This window comes from Ornithorhynchus anatinus, chromosome 3 (genome assembly GCF_004115215.2).
Source record: "Ornithorhynchus anatinus isolate Pmale09 chromosome 3, mOrnAna1.pri.v4, whole genome shotgun sequence".
NCBI lineage: Eukaryota > Metazoa > Chordata > Mammalia > Monotremata > Ornithorhynchidae > Ornithorhynchus > Ornithorhynchus anatinus.
The window spans coordinates 120,711,498-120,739,077 of record NC_041730.1 but is presented as its reverse complement, the minus strand read 5'-3'; the positions used below and the strand labels follow the sequence as shown (position 1 = coordinate 120,739,077).

The following is a 27,580-nucleotide window of genomic DNA, read 5'->3' as shown; positions in this document are numbered from 1 at the left end:
CACATTAATCCAATTAACCTACCCTGCCCTGATTACTCTTTCTCAGCCTCCTTGCTGATCTCCCAGCCTCCTGTCTCTCCCCACTCCAGTCCATACTTCACTCTGCTGCCCGGATCATTTTTCTATAAAAATGTTCAGGCCCTGTTTCCCCACTCCTCAAGAAACTCCAGTGGCTTACCAACCACTTCCACATCAAAGACCCCTCACCATTGGCTTTAAAGCACTCTATCACTTTGCCCCCTCCTACCTTACCTCACTACTCTCCTACTACAACCCAGCCTGCACACTTCGCTCCTCCAATGCTAACCTTTTCACTGTTCTTCGATTTCGTCTATCTCGCCACCGTCTTGGAATGTGTCTGTTGATTGTTATATTGTACTCTCCCAAGTGCTTGGTACAGTGCTCTGCACATAGTAAGCATCCAGTAAATACGATTGAATGAAATACCATTAAAAAAAGAGCCGGCAACATTTTCTATAGAGCTTTGAAAGAGGGAATCTCTGAAAAGCACTGGGCAAAGCAAGGTAGAATTCTGCCTCTTTTTCTCCCATATAACCTTATCTTTGTCTATATCCAGGTTCATATTCATGTCTCTACATTTGAGGATGGTAAGCAAAGGGAGTGTTAATTCTACTCTAGGATATACTTTCACTATGTGTTTTGGATAGAACACGATGGCAGAATTAGGAAATCTGACAACAGGCCCCTTTCTGGATAGACTATGACATAGTGTTGGAAGATACCGTTAGGCATATGTCTGCGGCAACAGATGTGGGCTGACTGCTAATCCCACATTATGGCAGAAGTGACTGTACTTAGATATCTGATGGTATGAGTATTTCAGCAAAGTCAGACTGACCGGAAAAAAGACGTCCAGGGATTAACCCACATGAGGCATCATATTTGGGCAAATCAATTCACAAATTTCCATATTAAATAAATAAATATAACATCTTTTCAAAGTGACATTTACTTTCACTAATGGATACACCTAGTTCTCATAAAATACAGAGTTGAGTTCTTGCAAAACCCAGTGAAAAGGATAAATGGTGCTGTAATAGTTAAAGTGTCCAATGTCGGGCAGATGCACACAAACCAATTCTTCTTGCTTTACTAAATGCCAGAATTTCCCTATCAGTCTATCAGCTGTAATTATTGAGTGCTTAGTGTTTGCAGAGCACTGTACTAAGTGCTTGGGAAACATTCCCAGCCCAGAAGGAGCTTACAGTCTACAGGGGGAGACAGATATTAAAATAAATTACGGATATGTACATGAGTGTTATGGGGCTGAAGGTGGGGTGAATAATGGGTAAAAATCCAAGAGCAAGAGTGATGCAGAAGGGAGAGGTAGTAGAGGGGGAGGGTTTAGTAGGGGAAGGCCTCTTGGAGATGTAATTTTAATAGGGTTTTGAAGGTGGGGAGAGTGAAAGTCTGTAAGGTAAGGACAGAGTTCCAGATCAGAGGCAGGACTCACAATAATCTACCCAAACTAACAGTGAAAACACTTGTTAAGGCAGAACTAATAATGATTGCGGTATTGATACTATGTGCCAAGCACTGGGATAGATACAAGATAATCAGGTTCTTCCTCTGCACTCTATCTGACCAGCATGGAGCTAACCGCTGCTGCTGACAGCTTTAGTTCAAAGCACAGCACCTCCGGGAGGGTACAGTGTCCTCCCCCCCCCTTTTTTATGGTATTTGTTATGTTATGTTATGTTACGGTATTTGTTACTATATCAGGCACTGAACTAGTGCTGGAGTCATATTTTATGCTGCCAAGTCATTCCCGACCCATAGCGACACCATGGACACATCTCTCCCAGAACGCCCCACCTTCAACTGCAATGATTCTGGTAGAGTATCCATAGAATTTTCTTGGTAAAAATACAGAAGTTGTTTACCACTGCTTTCTTCCACGCAGTAAACTCAAGACTCCGCCCTTGACTCTCTCCCATTCATTCATTCATTCAGTCTTATTTATTGAGCATTTACTGTGGGCAGAGCACTGAACTAAGTGCTTGGAAAGTACAATTCAGCACAGATAGACACAATCCCTACCCAACAATGAGCTCACAATCTAGAAGGGGGCTATAGACAACAAACAAGTAAACAGGCATCAACAGCACCAAAATAAACAGAATTAGAGACATATGCAATATATATCCCATGCCTCTGCTGCCCAAAACAGCTGAGTTTTGACTTGTAGCAGATTGTCTTCCACTAACTAGACACTGCCCAAGCTAGGAATGGAACGGATAGGCCTCTGCTTGACTCTCCCTCCTGTAGCAGAGACTGGTAGAGTACTGGAAACTCTCCAGGTGCCATCCTGAGCAGGAAAGTGCTGGAGTAGATACAAGATAATCAGTTTGAACACAGTCCCTGTCCCACATAGGGCTCATAGTCTTAATTCCCATTTGACGGATGAGTTAATGAGGTAAAGAGAAGTGAAATGATTGGCCCAAGGTCACCCAGCAAAGTGGCGGAGTTGGGATTAGAACCCAGGTCCTTCTGACTCCCAGGCCCATGCTCTATCCACTAGGCCACACTTCTGTCCAGGCTGGCTGGCTGGCTTTGGTGTCACTGCAGCAAGCACAGATGGGAGCTGGGAGATGGGAGAGAGAGGGGAGGAGCAGTTCCTGCTTGCCCTGCCATTTAGGGGAAGACAATGGGGTCTCCCACCATTCCCTAGGCAGTGGCTTCATCAAGTTAGCAGGGGTCAAGGACTAGAGCTTCCATCTTGACTCCCCCACAGTCCCTTTCTAGCTTGGAGGGGAGTGGCCAGAAAGTTGTGATGAAGAATTAGTGTGGCTGCCTTCACAGGGATGAGCCACATCTGATATTATGAAAAGTCACAAGTGGCTCAAGAACCAAAAGTTCCCCTTCCCTGATCTACCTCCATACCACGGCCAGTTTCAGACAGTAAGAAGAGAGGCAGTTGCCTCCGGGTGCACTGACTGGGATGGGGCAGTGGAAAATTTGCAAAAAAAGAAGATACTATCTGTAAGGACTGTTTTGTTTTTAATCTGTTAGGCGTTTACCGTGTGCCAGGCACTGATGTAAGATAATCAGGTCAGTCACAATTCCTGTCCCACATGGGGCTCACAGTCTAAGTAGGAGGGAGTAGACTGTAATCCCCATTTTACAGATGAGGTAACCAAGGCACAGAGAAGCTAACTGACTTGCCCAAGATCACACAGCAGACAAGTGGCAGAGGTGGGATTAGAACTCAAGTCCTCCAACGCCCCCAGGCAATGTGCTCTTTTCACTAAGCCACCCTCCTTCTCAGTCCAGCTGAGACTTCATTGGCAGTGAGTAACCGGGGAGGAGTAGGTGAGACTTGGAAGTGGTTAAGTCAGAAGTATGTAAGAAATGTCTATTCTTGGGTCAAGCACTGTTTTAGCTGTTTAGGAAACAGAGAGAAGTGGGCCCTGTCTTTAAAGCTCTGATTTACTGGAAAAACCCAAGCAAATATAGACAAATACATAGGCAGCATGGCCTTGTGGAAAAGAGCATGGGGCTGGGACTTAGAGGACCTGAGTTCTAATCCTGGCTCTGTCAATTACCTGCTGTGTGTCCTGAGACAAGTCACTTAACTCCTCTGTGCCTCAGTTTCCTCATCTGCCAAATGGGGATTAAGAGTATAAATCCTATGTGGGAGAAGTTCTGTGTCCAGCCTTACTAAATTGTATCTACTCCAGTGCTTAGAACAGTGTTGGGCACATAGTAAGTCCTTAACAAATATCATAATTATTATTATTATTACTATGTAACAACAACAGGCACCATGTGCTCCCACTCTGACACTTACTCTTCTCCAAGTCCCAAATACGCTTGTGCTCTCTATCTTTCCCTCTCTTCTCCTATCTCTCCTACCTTCCTTCTCTCTTTCCACCCTCTCCCACTCCTCCCCTTTATTGACCACTAACCTCAATCAATCAATAGCATTTACTGAGCATTTACTGTGTGCAGGGCCCCGTACTGAGCGCTTGGGAGAGTACAGTATAACAGAGTCGGTAGATACATTCCCTGCCCAAAGGTTTCATTGCGTATGACTCTTCCACACAAAAAAGTTGCAGACTCCTAAGCTAGCAGAAAGAAAAGTCCCCTGCCACAACTGGGACAGAGAACAAACCCTGCTCTGGTCAATCAATAGTTTTTTTTGGCAAAGGCAAAGGTTCCTTCCTCCGTGCTCCCACCCTTTCTCCCCACTGCCTGCAGTTCTGAGCTCAACAGACACCTGGTTCCTTAGGGGAAGATGAGGAGATAGATAGCTCATCAGCAATGACCTCAAGTTTAAACATATAAACAGAGGGCATACCCACTGATAGAGGAACACACAAATGGTCATATCAACAAACATTCACAAAGGCATACACACACACACACACACACACACACACACAGGAAATAAGAGAGCAACAGGAATACAGAGCTGGAGGAGAAAGATAGAGATCACTAATACAAAAACAAGGAAAGAAGAAGGGAAAATCAGAGAGACAGAATAAAAAGATGCATCTTCTAGAGAAGAATAGGTATTTTCAGAAGAGTTACTGATATAAAGCAGCGGTCCTAGAATTTGCAAAAGGGTGTCTCTTAAAATATCTGGTCACTCCCAATGATTTTTTTGTTCAATTGCCAGTTGTTAGTGTGATGTATCAATCAATCAATTAATCGAGCACCTACTCTTTGCAGAGCCCTGTACTAAGGATTGGGAGAGTACAACGTAACAGAATTGGTAGAAACTTTCCCTGCCCAAAGTCTGGAGGATGTATGATTTGGACATATCACAGCTAGAATACTGTATCTGTCACCCCACTGGTCCCCCTGACCCTCCAAACTATATCATGTACACCAATCTTCTTCTTGAAGCACCATTCAACACCCATTTTCCACTACTTAGAGCCCTTCATTGGCTTTCTATCTCCCTCCACTTCAAGCAAACTCTCTTTCCAATTGGTTTCAAAGCTTTCCATCAACTCTCTCCCATTTTGTGCATCTGCTTGCCATTATCTGCTACTCCTCAGCTCACTTTCTTCTTTCCTCTCTAGTTAACCTTCTACTGTGGTCTAGTGGATAGAGCATGGGCCTGGGAGTCAGAAGGACCTGGTTTCTTATCCCAGCTCCACCACTTGTCTGCTCTGTGAACTTGGACAAGTCACTTCATTTCTCTGGGTCTCAGTCCTTTTTCTGTGTGGAGAAGCAGCCAGATTTGGAGACTAGACTCCGAAGCTGATAGGCTCTCTAAGTTTCGTTCCCAGGCCTGACTTGCTGGGTGACCTTTGGTAAGTCACCCTCCCTGGGCCTCAAGCTCCTTCTGTAAAATGGGAATGACAATTTCAGATTCCCCTGTATCTCACAGCTTGCTGAGGAAGAATGAGAGATGGTTTGTAAAGAATAATGAACTTTCTGCAACAGAAAACTTTAGGTACTGGATGCATCATTTTATTCTTAAAGATTCCTCCCCATGCTTCAGATATTTTTATCAGTTTCAAATGTTGCCATTTCTGTGTGGGAGTTGGTTGCGTGGAATCCTTGTAGCATCACCTCGAGCACTGATGCAGCCCGGCTCTGCCACTTGTCAGCTGTGTGACTGTGGGCAAGTCACTTAACTTCTCTGGGCCTCAGTTACCTCATCTGTAAAATGGGGATTAAGACTGTGTGTCCTCATGTGGGACAACCTGATTACCCTGTATCTACCCCAGGGCTTAGAACAGTGCTCTGCACATAGTAAGCGCTTAACAAATACCAACATTATTATTATTATTATGCAGTCAATCGTGGATAGTACATGGCCAGTCAAGCGCTTAGTACAAGTACAGTGACTTCAGCGGTTAGTACAGTGCCTGGCACATAGTAAGCACTTAACAAATTCCATTAAAAAAAAATTGCCTCATCTGTAAAATGGGGATTAAACCTGTGAGCCACATGTGGGACAGGGACCGTGTCCAACCTGATTAGCTTGTTTCTACCCCAGTGCTTAGCACATAGTAATCAATCATTCAGTGGTATTTATTGAGTGCTTACTGTGGGCAGAACACTGTACTAAGCACTTGGGAAAGTATAATACAACAGAATTGGTAGACATATTCCCTGCCCACAATGAGCTCACAGTCTAAAGAGGGAGACAGAGATTAATATAAATAAATTAAGGATACGTTCATGAGTGCTTAACAAATTCCATTTAGAAAAAAAACGCTCACCCCAACCCCTCTCCCCCAAAATCCAAAAAAAAGTGCTCTTGATTCTCCAGCCTCCCATCCCTGGTCCAAAGTCATATCAATTCATCAGCCATCTCCAGGACTTATGTATTTATCTATGCCTATCTTCAGCACTATTTATTTTGATCATTCTATCCGTAAATACTATATTTGTCTCTCTACCCCACATTAAATTGCAAGCTCCTTGTGGGCAAGGAATGTGTTATTCCTTTGGACTATAAACTCTTTGTGGGCAGGGAATACGTATGCCAACTTGGATGTCATGTATTCTACCGAGCACTGAGAACAGCGTGGCTTAGTGGCAAGAGCACGGGCTTCGGAGTCAGAGGTTGTGGGTTCTACTCCCGGCTCCGCCACTTAGCAGCTGTGTGACTTTGGGTAAGTCACTCAACTTCTCTGGGCATGAGTTACCTCATCTGTAAAATGGGGATTAAGACTGTGAGCCCCACTTGGAACAGCCTAATAACCTTGTATCTCCCCCAGTGCTTAGAACTATGCTTGACACATAGTAAGTACTTAACAAATACCACAGTTATTATCATTATTATAATTATCCTTTTTATTTTTTTATCACAATAAATCTTGGCCCTCTCCACCCTCTGCTCCTCCCTCTCCCCCCCTTCCCCTCCCCTCAGTACTGTGCTCATTTGTATATATTAATTACCCTATTTATTTTGTTAATGAAGTGTACATCCCCCGATTCCATTTATCGTGATAATGTTGTCTTGTTTTTGTTCTGTTTTGCTCTGTCGTCTGTCTCCCCCAGTTAGACTGTGAGCCCGTCACTGGGCAGGGATTGTCTCTATCTGTTGCCGAATTGTACATTCCAAGCACTTAGTACAGTGTTCTGCACATAGTAAGTGCTCAATAAATACTAATGAATGAATATGCCACAACAGAGGAGTGCTCAAATTAAACTCTGTTTTCCTTCTCCACTCACATTCACAAACAGTAAATTATGCTGTGGTAAGGCTGGCAAGAGAAGGTCTGAAATCTGAGAATCCCTCCTCTCAGATAGAATTTTTCACCACCTTGATGAACAGCAATCAGAACCACAGATCATCCTGCCCCAACAAGCTCATCTAAGTACTCCACAGTCAAATGCTTATACATTTTACCTTTAAAAAATGTGAATTCTTCCTGCTTTTGTGCCCTTAAACTCACATACACCAAAGAAATATCATTAATTGAGAGGTCTTGATGAATTGAATCCATCAATCCTGCATTCTTCTTCCATGTAACAAAAAACATTCTGTCCTACATCCTGGCACTGCTAACCCTCCAGTACAATCCCTGGAAGGAGAACAAAATCTTTGTGGCATACTAAGTACAGAGAACGGATTTCCTCCTTTGAACCGAGATAAATAAATAAGCCAAGACCAAAGTAAAGTCAAGCACTAGGGGAGAAAAACATCAGATTCATGATGAATAATGAATGTGAGTTCTATGCTATGAGTATGTGACAGCAAGGATTAAAAATCTGCAACCTCACAAGGAAGGTAATTTGGGATTTTAGATGGGGGCAAACTGCAGCATGGGCTTCTCCTACTTATCCATTCAGATGCAGTAAATATTGCGTGCAACGCATGCTGAAACACTCATAGACCTCTAAGAACAACTATTCGACGAAAGCCAAAATGAGCATGGAGCTCGATTCGTAAATTTATTACTTAATTATGTTAATGTCTGCCTCTCAGAGCTAACTGCAACACTTTCATCCCTACAGATTTGACGTGTCAATTTTTATTCCAAATTCTATTCCTTTTCTTTAAGCTCCATAAATTACACTTTGTAAACAATACTACTGTCAAAATCTGGAGAGCATACAAACCGCAACATAATTGTTTAGCATTATCCAACATGTATTAGCAGCTAGCCAGTTTGAAAATAATATTTCATCCTTTTGGTAGCATCATTTTTAAAGGTAAAGAAATAATTAACAACAAAAAAATCCCAACTGTCTACCTAGATTAGAGTTTTGGATGGTGGCTAGCCTAGATTTGGCCAGATCTGTTAAAGCAATTTAAGAAGAACACATCAACAAAGCCCAGGATAGCACTAACTGCCATGATAATGATAGTGATAAGAATAGTAGCTTTATTAAGTGCTTACTATGCGCCAAGCACTATACTAGGCACTGGGGTAGATACAAGATAATCTGGTCCCACATGGGCCTTGCAGCCTAAATACAAGGGATAATGGGTATTGAATCACCATTTTGCAGATGAGGTAACTGAGGCAGAGAAGTGACTTGCTTCAAGTCACACATAGCAGGCAAGTGACAGAGCCGGGAATTAGAACCCAGGTCCTCTGACTCCCAAGCCTGTGCTCTTTCCACTAGGCCATGCTGCTTCTATGAAAGCAGGCAGGACGGCAATCCCTTTAAACAAGTCATAAGGCATTTCCCTTAAATTATAAAAACAATCTTCCTTCCTTGGAGTATCTCAACATATATGTCATTACATCTGGAAAACCTATGTACTTTATCACCGTTTGAATGTAAGTTCCTCCTCTAGACTATAAGCTTTTTGTAGGCATTCATTCATTCATTTATTCAATCGTATTTATTGAGTGCTTACTGTGTGCAGAGCACTTTACTAAGCGCTTGGAAAGTATAATTTGGCAACAGATAGAGACAATCCCTACCCAGCAGACTCACAGTCCAGAAGCGGGGGACAGACAACAAAACAAAACAAAACAAAGCTAGTGGACAGGCATCAATTAAAATAAATAGAATTATAGATATATACACATCACTAATAAAATAAATAGAATAATGAATACATACATATATACACAAGTGCTGTGGGGCTGGGAGGGGGTAGAGGAGAGGGAGGGAATAGGGTTGATGGGGAGGGAAGGAGGAGCAGAGGAAAAGGGGGGCTCAGTCTGGGAAGGCCTCCTGGAGGAGGTGAGCTCTCAGTAGGGTTTTGAAGGGGGGAAGTGTGCTAGTTTGGCAGATGTGAGGAGGGAGGGCATTCCAGGCCAGAGGTAGGCCATGGGCCAGGGGTCAATGGCGGGACAGGCAAGAACGAGGCACAGTAAGGAAGTTAGCAGCAGAGGAGCAGACTGGACTGGGCTGGGCTGTAGAAGGAGAGAAGGGAGGTGAGGTAGAAGGGGGCAAGGGGATGGAGAGCTTTATATAGTGAGGAGTTTTTGCCTGATTCTAAGGTAACCAGGGCAACCACTGGAGATTTTTGAGGAGGGGGGTAACATGCCCAGAGCATTCCTGTAGAAAGATAATCCAGACAGCAGAGTGAAGTGGGGAGAGACAGGAGGTTGGGGGGTCAGAAAGGATGCTGACACAGTAATCCAGTCGGGATAGGATAAGTGACTGTACTAACATGGTAGCTGTTTGGATGGAGAAGAAAGGGAGGATCTTGGCGATGTTATGAAGGTGAGAATAGCAGGTGTTGGTGCCGGATTGGATATGTGTGGTGAATGAGAGAGCTGAGTCAAGGATGACACCAAGGTTGTGGGCTTGTGAGACAGGAAGGATGGTACTGCTGATCACAGTGACAGAGAAAGTCAGGGAGAGAACAGGGTTTGGGAGGGAAAATAAGGTACTCCGTTTTCGACATGTTGAGTTTTAGATGGCAGGCAGACAACTAAGTGGAGATGTCCTGAAGGCAGGACAGGAGGAGATGCGAGCCTGGAGGAAAGGAGAGAGAACGGGGAAGGAGACGTAGATTTGGGTGTCATCTGCATAGAAATGATAGTTGAAGCCGTGGGAGTGAATGAGTTCACCAAGAGGGTGGTATAGATGGAGAACATAAGAGGGCCAAGAAATGACCCTTGAGGAACCCCTACAGTAAAGGGGTTGGAGGGGCAGGAGAAGTCCGAGAAGGAGACTGAGAATGAATGGCCAGAGAGGCAAGAGGAGAACCAGGAGAAGACAGAGTCCGTGAAGCCAAGGTTGGATAACGCGTTGAGGAGAAGGGGATGGTCGACAGTGTTAAAGGCAGCTGAGAGGTCGAGGAGGATTAGGATAGAATAGGAGCCATTGAATTTGGCAAGAAGGAGGTCATTGGTGTCCTTTAAGAGGTCGGTTTCGGTGGAGTGGAGGGGTTGGAAGACAGATTGGAGGGGCTCCAGGAGAGAGTTGGAGTTGAAGAATTCGAGGCAGCGAGATTAGAGGGATGAGAGCTTTTATAAGGGATGTGTCTACCAACTTGTCTCCCAAGTGCTTAGAAGAGTGCTCTATTCACTGCAAGCACTCAATAAATTTGATTGATTGATTGATTGGTTAGAAACTGGCCATGAGAGTTGGGTCAGTGAACCTAGGGTCACCTTCTAGCAGATCATTTGCAAACGTGAAAGTATGTCAAAGTGTGTGGATAACAATCTCTTCAGAATTAAATGGAAAGGAAATGACTGGGGCAAGATTGGCTTTGAAAAAGTATGATAGGAATATGCCAGCCTACTCACTGGTCTCCCTTTCTCCATCCTCTCCCTTCTTCAGTTTGTACTCTACTCTCCAGCCTGTATCATCTCCCTAATATGTTGTTTTGTTCAGATCTTCATCCCTCAAAAATCTCCAATGGCAACCTAAACAGCTTCCATCCGGTTTCAAGTTTTGGCTTCTAGTTTTGCAGCTAGATTGTTCAGTCAGGCTCCTTTTGCTGGTCTTCCTGCCTGTGCCTCTCCCCCATCCAATCTATACAACCTGCTCCTAAAATCAATCAAGTGTATTTATTGAGCACTTATTGTGTGCAGAGCACTGAACTAAACACTTGGGAGAGTGTGCGATACAAAGTCCCTCTAGACTGTATACTTGTAGGCAAGGACCATGTCTTCTAATTCTGTTGTACTTTCCCAAGTGTTTAGTACAGTGCTCTGCACATAGTAAGGGCTCAATAAATATCACTGATTGACTGAAAGAATTGGTAGACACGTTCTTTGCCCCTAAAGAGCCTGTCATCTAAAGGGATCATCTAGAAACAACATTTAGCGCACATCTCTTTGTTCATCAAAAATGCCTGTGAGCTTCTCTTTTCCTTCCATATCAAGCAAAAACTCCTCAAAATTGGCTTCAGGGCTCTCCATCAATTTCCCCACCCTACATTCTTCCCCTTTTCACTACTTCTCATGCATTCATTCATTCATTCAACAGTATTTATTGAGCACTTACTATGTGTAGAACACTGTACTAAGCGCTTGAAATGTACAATTCAGCAACAGATAGAGACAATCTCTGTCCAATGACCAGTTTACAGTCTAATCAACTGTCTAATCTACTTCCCAACTTCCTCCCTTTGTTCCTTCCTAGCAAACCTACCTGTACCTTTCTCTTGGCTTTCCCGCCTCCATTCCATTGCTCACACTGTTTTCTCTGGCCTAGCTTTCTTCAGATTCAAAGCCCTCCAAGAATCCCATATCCTCCAATAACAGGCCTTCCTATTCCATTAAAATGTATGATCCTAGAAAACTTTTACCACTTCTGTGCTTTCCCATTAGGTGCTCAATAAATATTGATAAAATGGGATGGTTTATCAATTCTTCCTAGCAGAGGATCTATGATCTGAATATAGTCCACTTGGACTTCCAGACTTTATAGCCTATAAACAAATATACAGATAATACTAACATATTCATTTTTTATGGTATTTGTTAAGCGCTTACTATTTGTCAGGCACTGTACTAAGTGCAGGGAGAGATATAAGCTAATCAGGTCGGACACAGTCCAGGGCACACGTGGGGCTAACAATCAATCCCCATTTGACATAAGCGGTAACTGAGGCACAGAGAAGTGAAGTGACTTGCCCAAGGACACACAGCAAAGCAAGTGGTGGAGCCTGTGATTAGAACCCAGAACCCAGGCTTCCAGGCCCATGTTCTACCCATTACGCCATGCTGCTCCTTTACTTATAACTGAGTAAAAGACTACAATATTCCAGTGGGCATCTTATTGTGATGCAATTCGCAACTTGATTGCAGGGTCACTCTTGTTAGATCAATCCTAGGGCATCTGTTCTCCAAGATAATGATGAGATATTACTTGATTTTCAGAGCACTGCTTGCTTGCTGATTTTGCTGACTTACTTTCAGAGTAAGGATGGTCATGGGAGATATTCGGAAGTCATCCCAGAAATGAGTGTGGCTTAATTATACAGGACCTTAATAACAAATTGCTCTTGACAGAATTTAATGATGTAGTTCATCATCTTGATTCCAATTTTGCCAAAATTAATCATTTATTAAAATTTGCAAGGAGCTATAAATACACAAGTTAGGGAGAAAGAGTGCTCCTTGTCAGTGCAGAAAAAAATCAACAAAACCAATCTGCCTCCTGGGGAAAAAAAAAGACTCGCTTGTATTAGCTCAATCCTTCCATTTCAAGACGTGCTGTTCAGGAGAGGGAGAAATTTTTGTTGTGTCAACTGCCAAAAAGTAGAGTGATCAGTAAGGGATTAAGGGGCCCAGGGCTATTAGTCTGGTGTGGGGCCTTTCAAACCAGGGAACTGGCTTAATGAGTAGATGTGCCATGCTTAAATCTCTTACCATCCCGCTCCCATCCTCCAACTAACATTATACTACTACTAATAATAATAATGGTGTGTGTTAAGCGCCTACTATGTGCCAAGCACTGTTCTGAAGTATTGGGGTAAATACAAGGTAATGAGGTCGTTCCACGTGGGGCTCACAATCTTAATCTCCATTTTCCAGATGAAGTAACTGAGGCACAGAGAAGTTAAGTGGTTTGCCCAAGGTAACAGAAGGCAAGTGGTGGAGCCGGGATTAGAACTCACATCATCTGATTCCCAACCCCGTGCTCTTGCCACTAAACTAAGATGCTTTGACTTTGCCTTCCTGTAACCTTGCAGCAAGTTGTACTCTTACTTATGGCGACACTTACCCGGTCACCAGTCTGTCAGTCAATCGTATTTAGTGAGCACTTACTGTGTACAGAGCACGATACTAAGCCCTTGGGAGAGTACAATATCACAGACATGTTCCCTGGATAAAGTAGGAGAATTGTGGAAGCAATCGTGTATCCTAGTTCAAGCACCCTTGCTATTTCTTCTCCACCCCCCCATCCTGCATGGAGGCATCTCTTCAAAGTTTAAGTTTAGTTTCAGTTCACGCTAGGCCGATTTGTACATTCTAAGCGCTTAGTACAGTGCTCTGCACATAGTAAGCACTCAATGAATACTACTGAATGAATAGATGAATACCACCTAGTCCCGATCCTTCCCAACAGCCCCAAAGCCCAATCAATCAACCGACTGCATTTGTTGAGTGATTATTGTGTGCAGAGCACTGTCCTGAGTGATAATAATGTAATAATAATGTTGGTATTTGTTAAGCGCTTACTATGTGCCGAGCACTGTTCTAAGCGCTGGGGTAGACACAGGGGAATCAGGTTGTCCCACGTGGGGCTCACAGTGCTTGATAGAGTGCTTGATAGAGTACAATATAATATTAGATCATGTTCCCTGCCCGCAGTGAGCTTAAAGTCAAGAGGGAGGAGACTGACATTAATATAAGTAAATAAATTATGGATATGTACCTAAGTGCTGTGGACTGAGCGGGGGTGGTGAATAAAGGTAGCAAATCAGGGTGACGTAGAAGGGAGTGGGAGAAAATGAAATGAGGGCTTAGTCAGGGAAGGCCTCTTGGAGATATGCCTTCAGTATGGCTTTGAAGGTGGGGAGAGTAATTGTCTGTCAGATATGAAGTGGGAGGGCATTCCAGGCCAGAGGCAGGATGTGGGAGAGAGGTCAGCGGTGAGTTAGATAAGATCGAGGTACAGCGACTGGGTTGGCATTAGAGGAACCAAATGTGTGGGCTGGGTTACAGAAGGAGACGGGCGAGGTGAGATAAGAGGGGGCAAGCTGATTGAGTGCCGATGGTTTTAAAGTTTGAAGTGGAGGTGGATGAGCAACCATTAGAGGTTCTTGAGGAGTAGGGAAACGTGTCCTGAGTGTTTTCTGTAAAAAAATGATCCGGACAGCAGAGGGAAGTATGGACTGGAGTGGGGAGAGACAGGAGGAGGGAGATCAGCAAGGAGGCTGATAGACTCCCCAAGTTGGGGGAAGCCCCACCTAGGAGGTAGTGGTGACTTAGACCAGTGTATGTGATCACTGTTCTCTGGCTGGTGTTCAGAGATGCACATGCAAGGGCAAGTGGGCAAGTGCTCCAGTGGGCCCTGAGCCCCAGAGGCTCTGAGAAGGTCCCAAACCATCCCTTAAATTTTATAAGATAATTTCCCAGAAATTTTTAAAAGCCAAATGAGAGCAAACCCAAGCTGAATATCTTTCATCATCTTGTCTCCCTTTAAGTTTCCTAGTCACTCAAAATTGTCTGTCTCTAGAAACACTTTTGAAAATCTAAGGCAGCCCTAAAAATCAGTTTTCTTTCAATTATTAAATAGGCTTTCACTTTATTCTGAAATGTCGATTTGGGCAAGAGAAATATTATCTTGGTGGTTTTACAAAATACAACACACTATACCTCAGGATCTGAACAGTTAACAATTGTCTGAAATCACCTTTTACAGTAGACAATTGCTCTCCTCCCTTCAAACCCTTATTGAAAGCACATCTCCTCCAAGAAGCCTTCCCTAAGCCTCCCTCTCTTTTCCCACTGTGCTCTGCGTCGCCCTGACTTACTCCCTTCATTCATCCCCCCTGCTCCCAGCCTCAGCACTTACCTATGTATCTGTAATTTATTTATTTATGTGTGTATGTTAATATCTATCTCCCTCCCAGACGGTGAACTTGTTCTGGGCAGCGACTATGTCTATTTATTGTTATATTGCACTCTCCCACGCATTTGGAACAGTGCTTTGCATACAATAAGCGCTCAATAAACATGACTGAATGAACAGCAACTTGGACAAAAAAATTAACAGTAGTTAAATTTTGTATGAAAGATTCTAGGCAAAAAGTCATACAAACGAAGTTCGAAAAGCTTTAACTACCAGCCTGACACAAGGAAAGTTTTCTAGATGAGTTAAAGGCTAAGCAATTTTATTGTTCTTTTACTAATTTGCATGTTACGCTATTCAATATGATTGGTTAGATTTTCTAACAGAATGCAGATTAACTAAAACTAGTCACCACACCATTTTGATATCTGTCATTTGGTAAGTTTTCTTGGGGAATCAGAGGATGGAGGAAGAACTCGAAGCACTCACCTTGAGAGCACAAAATATGCAGGAATCTCCCATACACTTGTGGGTTGTGAGTTGTCTAAAACTGCGCCGAAAAATATCCAAGTGCCACAAAACCTAAAAATCCAACAGGAAACAATTTGGTCAGGCTGCACAGAAACAAATTCACCCATTTTTATCAACTCACTTCAGAAAATGGAGTAGAAGATGCCCTTTTTAATAGAAAATACCCAAAATTAATAGAGTTGACCTACTCAACCCTACAGAGTTGACCTGAGGTGTTTTTTTTCCCCCAACTTGAGAGTCAAAACAGGCAAGAAATAAAGGATCCATCTTGTCAGAAAGCTGTCTGACAGGAGACGAAAAAGATAAGGCATAAAAAGAAAATCCAGGTTTATTTTATCTTTCTCTAAGGGGGAGAACCGCCAATCAACTGCAAACAGGACCGTGATCCCAGCAAGAGAAGATGAGAGAAGGAACAGGGGAAGAGGGCAGCAAAGAACAGGATGAGGAGGTAAGAAGACTTTTCCTTTTCCCTCCTTACCTTCTCTTTGCTGATCTCTTTTCCCTGGAAAGGGAAGGAGAATGTGGAATTACTGAGAACCTAGCTAGGTCTTGTCTCTCCAAGACCAGCCAATTTTCACCACCTCAGGTGTAGGGCTCTCCATCCTGCTCAGAGTTGTGAACTCAAGAAGTTAGCCATCCTACCTGTTCCTTAAGACTGGCAGCCAACCACTTAGAAGTAGAAGTGACCTAAGCAGGGGCAAATACCAAGGACTTGGGTGGGAACTGGGCAGTTTTTGCAGTGCTTGGGTGTGGGAGGTCCTGTCACCTAGCAAAGTTTCAAAATTCATTTAGAAAGAAAACTGAACTAGAAAAAGTAAACAGAAAGGTGGGGTGGCTAACAAGATGGTGGAGAGAGCAGCAGAGTGGGGGCCGGTCAGTTTCATTAAATTAGGTGCACCATGTAATAAGAACTGCCCCATGGACAGGTTTCTTATGCATGTGCCTACTGAAAAGATGTCCAGGTCCTCAGGGAACAGGAATGTCTTCAGTGGGCACTGATGACCCAACTGTAAAGCACGCCCTCATTCCCATGGCAAGCTTCAGGTTCTGGAGGAGAAGAGACCCTCATAAGGGAAGCAGCACGGCCTAGGAAAGAGCACGGGCCTGGGAGTCAGAGAACCTGAGTTCCGATCCTAGCTCCGTCACTTATCAGCTGGAAGACCCTTGGTAAGTCACTTAATTTCTCTGTGCCTCTGTTCCCTCATCTGCAAAATGGAAATTCAAAACCTGTTCTCCCTCCCAATTAGACTGTGAGGCCCACATCGGACCTGATTATCTTGTATCTAGCCCAGTGTTTACTAAGTACTAGGCACATAGTAAGTGCTTAACAAATATCACAACTATTATTATCATCATCAAGGCCCCCACTAGTCCTAATTTCAACCATGGTGACTGTAACAAAAATAACTGTCAGAAAGTGGCCAAACTGTTGCTTTACTCTGAGTAGAGGCCTTACAAGAAAACTTACATTTTATGGTTATTAAAAGAAAACCAAAAGCTTCTGAGAAAGAAAGTAACTATCAGAAAACCATGAAGCCAACAAAGGCTCTGCCACTTGTCTGCTCTGTGACCTTGGGCAAGCCACTTAACTTCTCTGTGCTTCAGTTCCCTCATCTGTAAAATGGGGATGAAGCCTGTTAGCCCCACGTGGGACAACCTGATTACCTTGTATCTACCCCAGCGCTTAGAACAGTGCTTGGCACATAGTAAGCGCTTAACAAATACCATTATTATTATTAGCAACTCCACAGCAAGGAAAGGGGAACAGTAAGAGCAGTGTCTCACTCCCTGTACCTGCCTATCTGTCTCTGCCTGCATCTCCATCACCTTGCCATGAAGCTCAGTTTTTTTTTTCTTTTTTCCTTTTTTTTGGTGGGGGGGCTAGTTATAAATGCATTTAAAAGCACTGGGGATGTTAGCAAAAAAGGTACACGTTTAGAAAGATCATCTTTACAAGCCTAGGGCTATTCTTACATGTATTCTTTGAAATCAATCAACTGTATTTATTGAGTGCTTACTGTGTGCAGAAGACAGCACTAAGTGCATGGGAGATCACAGTATAACACATTTGGTAGATTTGCTCTTGAAACATTCCTCTTATTCTGTATGTCATTTCCTCTAGACTGTAAACTCATCCTCTAGACTTTATGCTCACTGTGGAAAGGAAGCATGCCTAACAACTCTGCTGTACTCAGCCACGTGTGTAGTACAGTGCTCTGCGCACAGTAAGTGCTCAATAAATACCATTCATCGATTGACTAATTTCCTATCCTTCAGTTCTCTGAACACTACCAAAAAAAAAAAAAAACAACGGCCACACTTTACTTTCTCATTTAATTTTTTTTTAAGAGTACAGTAAAGTTAACATTTAGACTAGGTATATCCCTCTTCCTGAGGAGGCAAAACAGGCTTCACTTCCTTTCATTCTGAAGAACTGAAAGGAATTAAGAAGGGGAAGGGAAATCGTTGGGACAGCCCCAGGAGGGTGTAACCAGGAAATTCTACAGCTGCTCAAACCTAAGAGTGCTCAAACTTTGTAGTTCTGGGTCCTTCTGACAAGGAGCACCATAAAATGATAATCCGCTGTGGATAATCACCTCTAAAAAAGTTACCTTCACTACCTAATAATATTAATAATGTTGGTATTTGTTAAGCGCTTACTATGTGCCGAGTACTGTAGAGTATCTCTGGGGTAGATACAGGGCAATCAGGTTGTCCCATGTGAGGCTCACAGTCTTAATCCCCATTTTACAGATGAGGTAACTGAAGCACCGAGAAGTTAAGTGACTTGCTACTCTTAGGAATGTCTAACCCGATTCTGTCAATGAGCCAATACAGATGAGAATGTTCGGAGGGACTGTGCAAAACACCAAGTTGACTGCTTGAACACTGAGCATGTGCAGAGGGAGATTAGTAGCAGAAACGCTAAAAGGCTCCCGTAAATAGAGAGGTTCTCTTACACACGGGATGACCAGATCGAGTTCCTCTAACCTGTTCTCCACCTGTTTCGGAGAAAGGCAATTCAAGAAATAGCTGACCTTGGTTTTACAAAATAGAATGTGGAACCAGAGGCTGAACACATCGTAATACAGTAAAACTTCAATTAAATAGATTTAAGACCATGTTGTTTTTATTAAGCCAACCAAAGGGACGATCAGAACTTCAATAGCTTTAAATTGAAATGAATCGCCTGAAATGTGACAACAGCAATATGAAATTTGGGTTTATCCACTATCAGAGGGCTCCTTACCTGCAGGGCGCTGTTCAGAAAACAGCTGTTCTGTCCTGGCTCATTGCTCAGGCCTTTACTGGGGGCTATGGAGGTCATACTGCGAGGGGTGAACATTCCTTGAACACTCCCTCGCCCCACTGAAAAATAATTCCTCTTCCAAGACATTTTTTCAAGATCAGCTTTATATCCGTTTGTTTAATGTCTTTTAGTGCTCAAATGTTTTATTCCAGCTGAGAGTAGTCCAATTTTCTTGAATGTGAGTTGAAGAGTTTAGACCTGCCCGATCTGTGTCCAGGGAGCGAAATGTATTCGTCTATATTCAGCTGACAAAATGTTCACTCTACAGCTCCTATTGCTGGCAAGAATCTCATATCCACACAGAAGGAATGCACGAAAAGGAGAGCCATATTCTTCTGAATGTGATATTCTGATATTACCTCCTTTCCCAGTTCAGGCAGCAGCTCCCATAGAAGATTTGTGAAGATTTTATAATCCTCAAATCCAGCAGCATCCAGGATCAAAAAAAGGGTCCTTCCCTCCCTCTCCCTCAGTGCCTTTTAAAATGCTCCCCATGGAAGGATGAAAAAAATCCACAAGTTGAAGAGACCAGCGAAAGAACAGGAATCAAACAAAACCTTTCCTGCTGGTTGGTGGTCTGTTCCATTATGTGCAGTCTGAGTGGCAACTCAAGTTCTGACAGATTGACAAAAGAAGATTCCACAACAGCTCCGGAAGTAGAGTGTTTCGGGGTTTTTTTCTTTTTTAACCTTGCCAATAAATTCTTCTAACGTCCCATACGGATCTTCAGAAGTTGTTGCCTCTCTTTTCTTCGGGGACTGGGACGGCCAGCCTTGCCAGAGCACTTCAGAGAGAAGGGGAAAAAAAATAATCAAAAGCTTGCGTCACTTAATGACTCTGCTAGCTTTGTAGTGTTCTGCCAAAACCAGTGGTGATTGCCTCACCTCCCACTATAAACCTGAAACCTGGGGAAACAAACAAACCAAAAAAACCTGAAAGGATCATACCAAGGGGGGCGGGGGGGGGGAACCTCAAGCATGTATTCTGAGGACTCTTTACTCAATTTGAGAATTAAATTAATCTAAGTAAATTGAAAAAAAATACAACTTTCCAGGATCAAACTTCAAAATATCTCCTTGGAAACAATCATCCACAATCTTTAACTTAGTATCTGGTGATCATTTTTCAAAAGATTATATTAATTATGAATAATTATACAAACATGTTTACTGCCTGGATTTTGTTCTTAACAGAAATGTTACATCTCTGAGAAACATCTCATGGATGTGCTTGCATTTCCTCAGTTGTGGAGTTTGAGAGCAGATTTGGGTCTCAGCAAAATACCCTCTCGCCTTCTTATCCAAAGAATTTGATGACTATTTGCCATACCTCATCCCTGAACCCATAGATGTTAGGCCTCATTCTTGAAAAAAGAGCATCTGAAATCTACAAAAAATAACACAAGATACCATATCTAAAGGTGCCACTACAAAAATAACTCAAAATCCCATACCTAAAGGTGCCCAAATTCCTTCACAGGAATTGAGGCAGGAAGCATTTCAAACTATATCCAAAACAGCAAGTCATCTTTTAAGAATTCCATTCCTCCCAACCAGGTAACAGTATTATAATAATAATGATGGTATTTATTAAGTGCTTACTGTGTGCCAAGCACTGTTCTGAGCACCAGGGGAGAGACAACGTAATTAGGTTGTCCCACATGGGGCTCAGAGTTTTAATCCCCACTTTACAGATGAGGGAACTGAGGCACAGAGAAATTAAGTGACTTGCCCAAAGTCACACAGCTGACAAGCGGCGGAGCCGGGATTAAAACCCACACCCTCTGACTCCCAAGCCCGGGCTCTTTCCACTAAGCCACGCTGCTTCTCTTATCCAATCTTAAAAACACTTAAGGAACCTGGCTCAGATTTAAACAGCAAACCGTGGGAGTCAAGTTCTCAAGCATTAAGTCTACATTTCCTATAACTGTAAACGAAGGCATTTTCCTTTCTCGAATCCAGAAGAACCAGCTAGGAAAAAGCAATTCCCTGAAAATGATTTAAAGGAGAATCTTCAAGAAGTTCATTCCAGTGACATGGTAGAGAATGAGAATTCTAAATTAAGCCAAATTCAGAGTAAGTGGAGAAAGGAAAAAACAAAGTAGCAGAAGAAAAGTCGGACTCCACCCCTAAAGACGCCCTTTAGAAAACTGCGAAATCTGTACCTCCTTCAATACACCCAATACTTCGGGTTTTGAAAGGGACCCTTCTTCAAAGGGAAAGGATGAATATAGTCAAGGGCACAAAGCACAGCGATTCCCAGAGTCTAGGGGCCCTTCTTCAGTTGTATTCATCGCACGTGTGCTATACCATGCGCAGACCACTTCACAGGGAATATTCTCCTGGGCCCAAACTCTGAGGCTAAAACCCGGGGAGGACGGGGGAATTGGCTCAGCAACTAGCGTGGGCCTATGAATACTGCACTTCCTTTTCACCCCCTGAGTTCCAGGTTCGGCAGGCGCTTCAAAATGTTCTGCATACAGTAAGCACTCAATCCTTGCAAGCGATCGCAACATTTTCATTGCTAGTGCAAGGGAACCCTCCTTCAAATGGGCCGCCTTGCACATAGGGTAAAAAAACATCTTCCCAACAAGAGACAACTATCCGTTCCTTCTGGTCAGATCTAGCTTATATGGTTACATGCTGCTTTATGCTCCTACGGTCTACCAAAACAACCCAGCAAGGATGTTGGTTAGTGGCAGGACCTCCTGCATATGTCAAGAGTTTCTCACTCTAATCAAAGAAATGGCAGGAGGATTGGGGAGGAAGTCGGCCTAAGAAAGAAAGAAAGAGAGTGCTTTGGGGCGATGTATCAAGGGGGCTGGAGAGGCCCTGGCCCCCTGACCCAGGTCTCTCAGTGACCCATCTGTCTCTCCCTTCCAAGTTTTTCTAGGTTAACTCTCTCTCTCTAGTTCTTCTCCCTCTCCACCCTCTACAGGTCTTGCGGCCTTCCCCATAAACAATAGCTCTGCCAAGTCCCTTTCATCTCTCAGTCTTTGAGAGAGCCCTTAGATTTCTTCAAATAGCCTTCTGATCACAAGAGCCACTCCTACAGCACCATAACCTAATTCTATAATAATAAGGTATTTGTTCAGCGCTTACCAAGTGCCAAGCACTGAGGAAAACCTTGGGGTGGATACAGGATAATAAGATGGGACACCGCCCCTGTCCTAAGAGGAGCTCACGCTCTAATCGGGAGGGAGACCAAGTATTAAATCCCCATTTTACAGAAGAGGAAATCAAGGTACAGAAGTTAAGTGACTTACCCGAGCTCACACAGCAGGAAAGTGGCAAAGCCTAGGCTCAGAACCCAGGTCTCCTGACTCCCAGCCTTTGCTCTAACCACGATGCCAGGCTAATAGTATTTTTAAAGTATTCATTCATTCATTCATTCAATAGTATTTATTGAGCGCTTACTATGTGCAGAGCACTGTACTAAGCGCTTGGAATGAACAAGTCGGCAACAGATAGAGACAGTCCCTGCCGTTTGACAGGCTTACAGTCTAATCGGGGGAGACGGACAGACAAGAACAATGGCAATAAATAGAGTCAAAGGGAAGAACATCTGGTAAACAACAACAACAACAACAGTACAACAAACAGTACAACAATCAGTACTCCCTATGCGGCAAAGCACTGTGCTAAGCAATGGAGTAGATACAAGATAATCACTTCCAATACTCCCTGTCCCACTCTCTAAGAGGAGAAGAGAGCAGGAATCTTACCCCCATTTTACAGATGAGGAAACTGAGGCCCAGGGAGGTTAAGTGATTGGCCTGCTTTCGCAAGTCCTGTGCTTTTTCTGCTAGGCCCTGGTGAAGTTTCATTACCCTCTGACAATGACATTAATGTTCTGCAGCCTTGGTTAAGACACATGTTATCTTAAATTACACACTAGATACCCCAGAATAACAAGAGAGACGAAACCAAAATTACAATTAGCCGAGGTTACTCGCAGAGCCCACAAGCCCCCAACTCTAAGAACACACCCAAATACACGCCCCTTTTCAAGTCCGCTGAACAACACCGGACCAGCCAAGCAGCATTCCTGAAGAACTAAAAGCACAGGAATTTCTAGCAACAACCCTCTCCTTTGTTTTCAGGCAGATGGGTGCTGTTTCCAGTATCCACTTGGGGATTTTTCTAAAGTCATGCCGCCCTGTGAAACAATCTCTGGACTAAACAGCAATCAGGATGAAAAGGAGCTCAGTGGCAGGAAAAGATTCCAAGACTTTACCTAGTTGAAAAGGCCAGGATAGGACAAGCGTCCTTTCTACCAAACCTAGGTGTGTCAGAAACTGCAAGAGGAAAACCAAAGGAAACAAAGCCAAGACAATCAGAAACAAATAACCCAGAGAAGTGTCAAGAAAAGAGTGCTATAATCTCGATAGCCTGAAATTCTGGTTTCAGAGCCAAAAAAAGATTAGTCCCAAGTGACTCTTCACATTTTCCATCTCCTAAAGACTTCTGAGAAAAGAAATTATGATTCTATCTAAGGATTCTTAATCAACTCTGTCTCCTGCTTCTTTTTGTTCCCTTCAGTACGAGAGAGCAAGGAATGTATACTCATAGAAAAGTCAGCAGTTGCCTTTCAGGTGATATCACTGTAATTTATATAAAGGAGTCTGTATTCACAAAGTTAGCAGATGATACTAAACCAAAGGGTATTAGCAATCCCTCAGGAGCAATCTTATTGTGGGCTAGTGCGGAGTCCCCAACAGGCATTAATTAAAAGCTGCTGGTCATGAAAAACAACGATCGTATCGGCTAACAAAAGGAGCAAAGGGAGACGAAAAGGAGCCTCCTCGGTAATTTGTACTCCTAGTTCCCGATCTGTACCACCCCCAGTCAGCCTCAGAAACAGCCATAATAAACCCACTGTTACTCTTTGCGCACAGAAAGTGCTCAACAGATACCAAAGATTGATTTATTCATTCATCTCCCACTGGGTTCGATGCACCGTACTCAAGAGACGTACAACACCACCAGGAGACATTCTCTGCCCATAAGGGACTTGTAGTCTACGAGGTTAACAGACGGAAAACTGTTTTAAATCGAGCAGTTGGAATAATAGAATGTAAAAACTGTTTCTGTCCACAAGTCCTGAGGATGGATATAAATCCTTATGTGCTGGGGTGGCGCGCGGCTGGCTCAACCTTATGAGAGTTTGCTGCATCCTAACGAAAGATATTCTAAGACATACTACCCAAATTCTCAATGCAGTGGTGGTGAGAGATGTGCGTGCTCTGCTTCGCCCCCGTATCCTAGCAAAAAAATATAATGGGTCCTTTACCTGTGTCCATCTGCCTACCCACTCTCTCCCTCTGCGCTCAAAAAGATAATACCCCAAAGGGCAAATAGAGTCATCTGTATGATATAATTTACCTGCATAAAATGAGTCCTATGTCCTATGGACAAAGTCGATTCACCTGTGCTGGGTGGCAGCAGCATGAGAAAGAGTCAAAGGCGGATGATAAGCGTTCAAAACGTTGATCAAAGACAACCGCAGAGACTCAAGGTTTTACTGCGTGGAAGAAGGCAATGGGAAACCATTTCCATATCTCTGCCAAGATAACTCTATGGATACACATACCAGAATGACTTTATGACAGAAGATGGGACGCTCTGAAGGAGGTGTGTCCTTGGAGTCGTTATGGGTCGGAATCGACTCGACGGCATTTGAAGAAGATGGACAGCTACCAATCAGATCAAGGAGTCCCGAGCACCAACCTTTTCTAGTTTTACTGATCATTTTAACTTAAATAATACATAATTATGACACTTGTTACTATGTGCCAAGCACTGTTCTCAGAACTGGGGTACACAAGTTACTCAGGATGGACACAGTCCCTGTCTCACATGGGGCTCACATTCTTATCCCCATTTTATAGAGGAGGTAACTTGGGCACAGAGAAGTGAAGTGACTAGCCCAAGGTCACACTGCAGACATGTGGCGGAGCCAGCTGTAGAACCCAGGTTCTTCTGACCCCAGACCCATGCTCTATCCACTAAGCCACGTTACTTACTTGGCCAAGGCTTTATACAATGCTGTGATGTCATTTTTAATACATTTTTCCTGGGCCAGACATAAACAAGTGGGATGCCAATTTCTGTTTATTTTTCTCCTTCTTAAGTAACACAGTTGATGGGCTGTGCACCCCATTTCCTTGCTAACATGAAACTGGGCATTATTGAAATTTGTTGGGTAATCTGCAATCACATGGATACAACAATGTTAAAGCCAGTGGTCAGGCATTGCTGCAAAGGAAGCTAGAGTAAAAATTCCAAGATATTGTGTATTATTTATCATTTATCGAATGAAATTACAAACTAGCCCAATATTATGAATTCTATAGTTGTTTGAAAATAAAACAGACACCAATCTTGGCCTTAAAGCAATATGGCCTCCTTACTGGAGGTGAATAAGACAGTACAGCAGCAGCCAAGTATGACCCCTCAATTTTGAACCCACAAAATATTTGTGAGATGGTTTGAAATAGTGAAGACAGTGGCTTTCTGGGGACTTGGGTCTTAGAATGAGCTTATAAAATTCAGTCTTTGCTTAAACTCTTGTTTTTTCAATTGTGTTTAAGTGCTTAGTATGTGCTTAGCACTCTCCTAAGTGCTGGGGTAGGTATAAATTAATCAGGCTAAATAGAATCCCTGACTCACATGGGGCTCACAATCTAAGTAGGAGGGGGAACAGGTAATGAATTTCCATTTTGCAGTTGAGGAAGCCAAGGCAAAGAGAAGTTAAGTGGCTTCTTGCCCAAGGTCTCAGAGCTGGGAAGTGTCAGAACCAGGATTAGAACTCAGGTCTGGCCCACGCTTTATCCACTAGGCCACGGTGCCTCAATGATTTGCATAATTTTTTTGGACTGGAAGTAACCTAAATTATAAAACTTTTCTTTTTCTTTTTTTTGGCATTTAAGCATTTACCACACTCCAGGCACTGTTCTAAGCACTGGTGTAGATACAAGCTAATAAAGTTGGACACAGTCCCTGTTCCATGTGAGGCTCACAGTCTTAATCCTCATTTTAATGATAGTAATTTTTTTTGTTAAGTGCTATGTGCCAGGCACTGTACTAAACGCTGGATAAATACAAGATAATCAGGTTGGACCCAATCCATGTCCCACATGGGGCTTACAATCTCAGTCCCCATTTTACAGATGAGGTAACTGAGGCACAGAAGTTAAGTGACTTGCCCAAGGTCATACAGCTGACAAATGGCATTGCCAAAACCCAGGTCCTTCTGACTCCCAGACACGTGCTCTATCCACTACTCCATATTGCTTCTTGCCTTTAGATACACAGTTTATATGTAAGTTTATATAAACTTGCCTTTATATACAGAGAGAGAGCCTGGGCCTAGAGGGGATAATTTTTCGGATTAAAGGAATGGGAAATGAGGAAGGAGGCCAAATAGCCTGCCAAACATAATGATGAAAAGGTCAAAATCCTGAGCAGCATTTGTGATAAAGGTCTGCATTTTTCTTACTTTTTTCTTAAAGTTTATGGGGCTTGAGATTCCTTCAGTGGTCTCCCTCTAAGTGATACAACATTCCTGATTAAAGCTCACACAATATTTGCTTTTGATTTAAGTTTGAAAATACAAGATAACAGTTCATAACCACAATGGTCTTTTGTTGATTTATGGACTGGTTATCATAAACAACTCCCCATCAAACAGAGTTTCTTAACTCTGTATGGTTTCCTGAGCATGGGACTTTGGTAGTTCCAACTCTCACAGACAACAGGAAGAATTTCATGTAGATTGGTGATCAGAGGCATAAAAACTACTTTGTTTTCCCATCACAGGAACTATGTGGCTCAAGTTAGTTTTGTATCTGAAAAGAGAGGGGAAAGGGAATGAAAAGCAAAATTGGTTCTCCTCCTTTATCATCAGGACTTGTTACTTACATGAGTTTGAAATAAAGCTCTCCATTCCCATACCGGTCCTCTCTGGCTTCCCACAGTAAATTCCGACAGACCACAGCTCTTTCCATGTTCTAAACCCTCCTGAAATCTCACTTCCTTCAACAAGCCTTCCCCAATTAATTCCCAATATCCTAAGGGTATCCATTAACCAGCCAGCTCTAGTTCCAGAGAAGCAGTGAGGCCTAGTGGATAAAGCACAGGCCTGGGAGCCTGAAAGAACTGGGTTCTACTCCCGACTCTGCCACTTGTCTGCTGGGTGACCTTGGGCAAGTTACTTAACTTCTCTGGGCCTCAGTTCCCTCATCTGAACAATGGGGATTAACACTGTGAGTCCTGTGTGAGACAGGGACTGCGTCCAACCCAACTATCTTGTATCTGCCCCAGCACTTAGAACAGTGCTTGGCACATAGTAAACACTTAATACTAATATTTTTTAAAAAAAATTAGTATTTTTGTACCTATTTATTCCCATCCTCAGCATTTACGTACATGCATTTATTCAAATGTGCACTTATTACTTCTGATCATTCTACTGGTAAATGTCTTAATGCCTGTTTCTCCCACAGTAGAGTGTATGCACTCCTGTGGTCAGGGAGCATATTCATTCAATCGTATTTCATTCATTCGTATTTAATGAGTGCTTCTGTTGTGCATTCCCAAGTTCTTGGTATGTAGCCCTTCCTCTAACTGTAATTTTTCAGTCTATCAATCAATGATATTTACTGAGAGTTTACTGTGTGCAGAGAAGTGTACTAAGAGCTTGGAAGAGTGAAATACAACAGAGTGGTAGAAAAGTTCCCTTCTCACAACAACATACAATCTAGAGGGGAAGGCAGACATTAAAATAAATTATGATGCATATGTAAGTGCTATGAGGTTATGGGTGGGATGAATATCAAAAATTACTATAATAATAATTTTTTTAATA

At 43.0% G+C, this 27,580-nt stretch overlaps 1 protein-coding gene and 1 non-coding gene across 6 annotated transcripts in view; both read right to left on the bottom strand.

Moving 5' to 3' along the window:
• The window catches only part of USP54 (ubiquitin specific peptidase 54), a 128,620-nt gene that overhangs the window by 56,062 nt on the left and 44,978 nt on the right, over positions 1–27,580 (bottom strand). For all 5 annotated transcript variants that reach the window (XM_029060220.2, XM_029060219.2, XM_039911569.1 and 2 more), the window contains 2 exons: positions 18,653–19,496; positions 15,361–15,453 (listed from right to left, as the gene is read on the bottom strand). In XM_029060220.2, the coding sequence (XP_028916053.1) occupies positions 15,361–15,453; positions 18,653–18,799 (240 nt within the window). In that variant the 5' untranslated portion in view covers positions 18,800–19,496. The remainder of the gene's footprint in view (positions 1–15,360; positions 15,454–18,652; positions 19,497–27,580) is intronic.
• Positions 2,202–2,340, bottom strand: LOC114810713. The gene has a single exon (XR_003758408.1). It is a non-coding gene; the product is annotated as a small nucleolar RNA SNORA7 (small nucleolar RNA).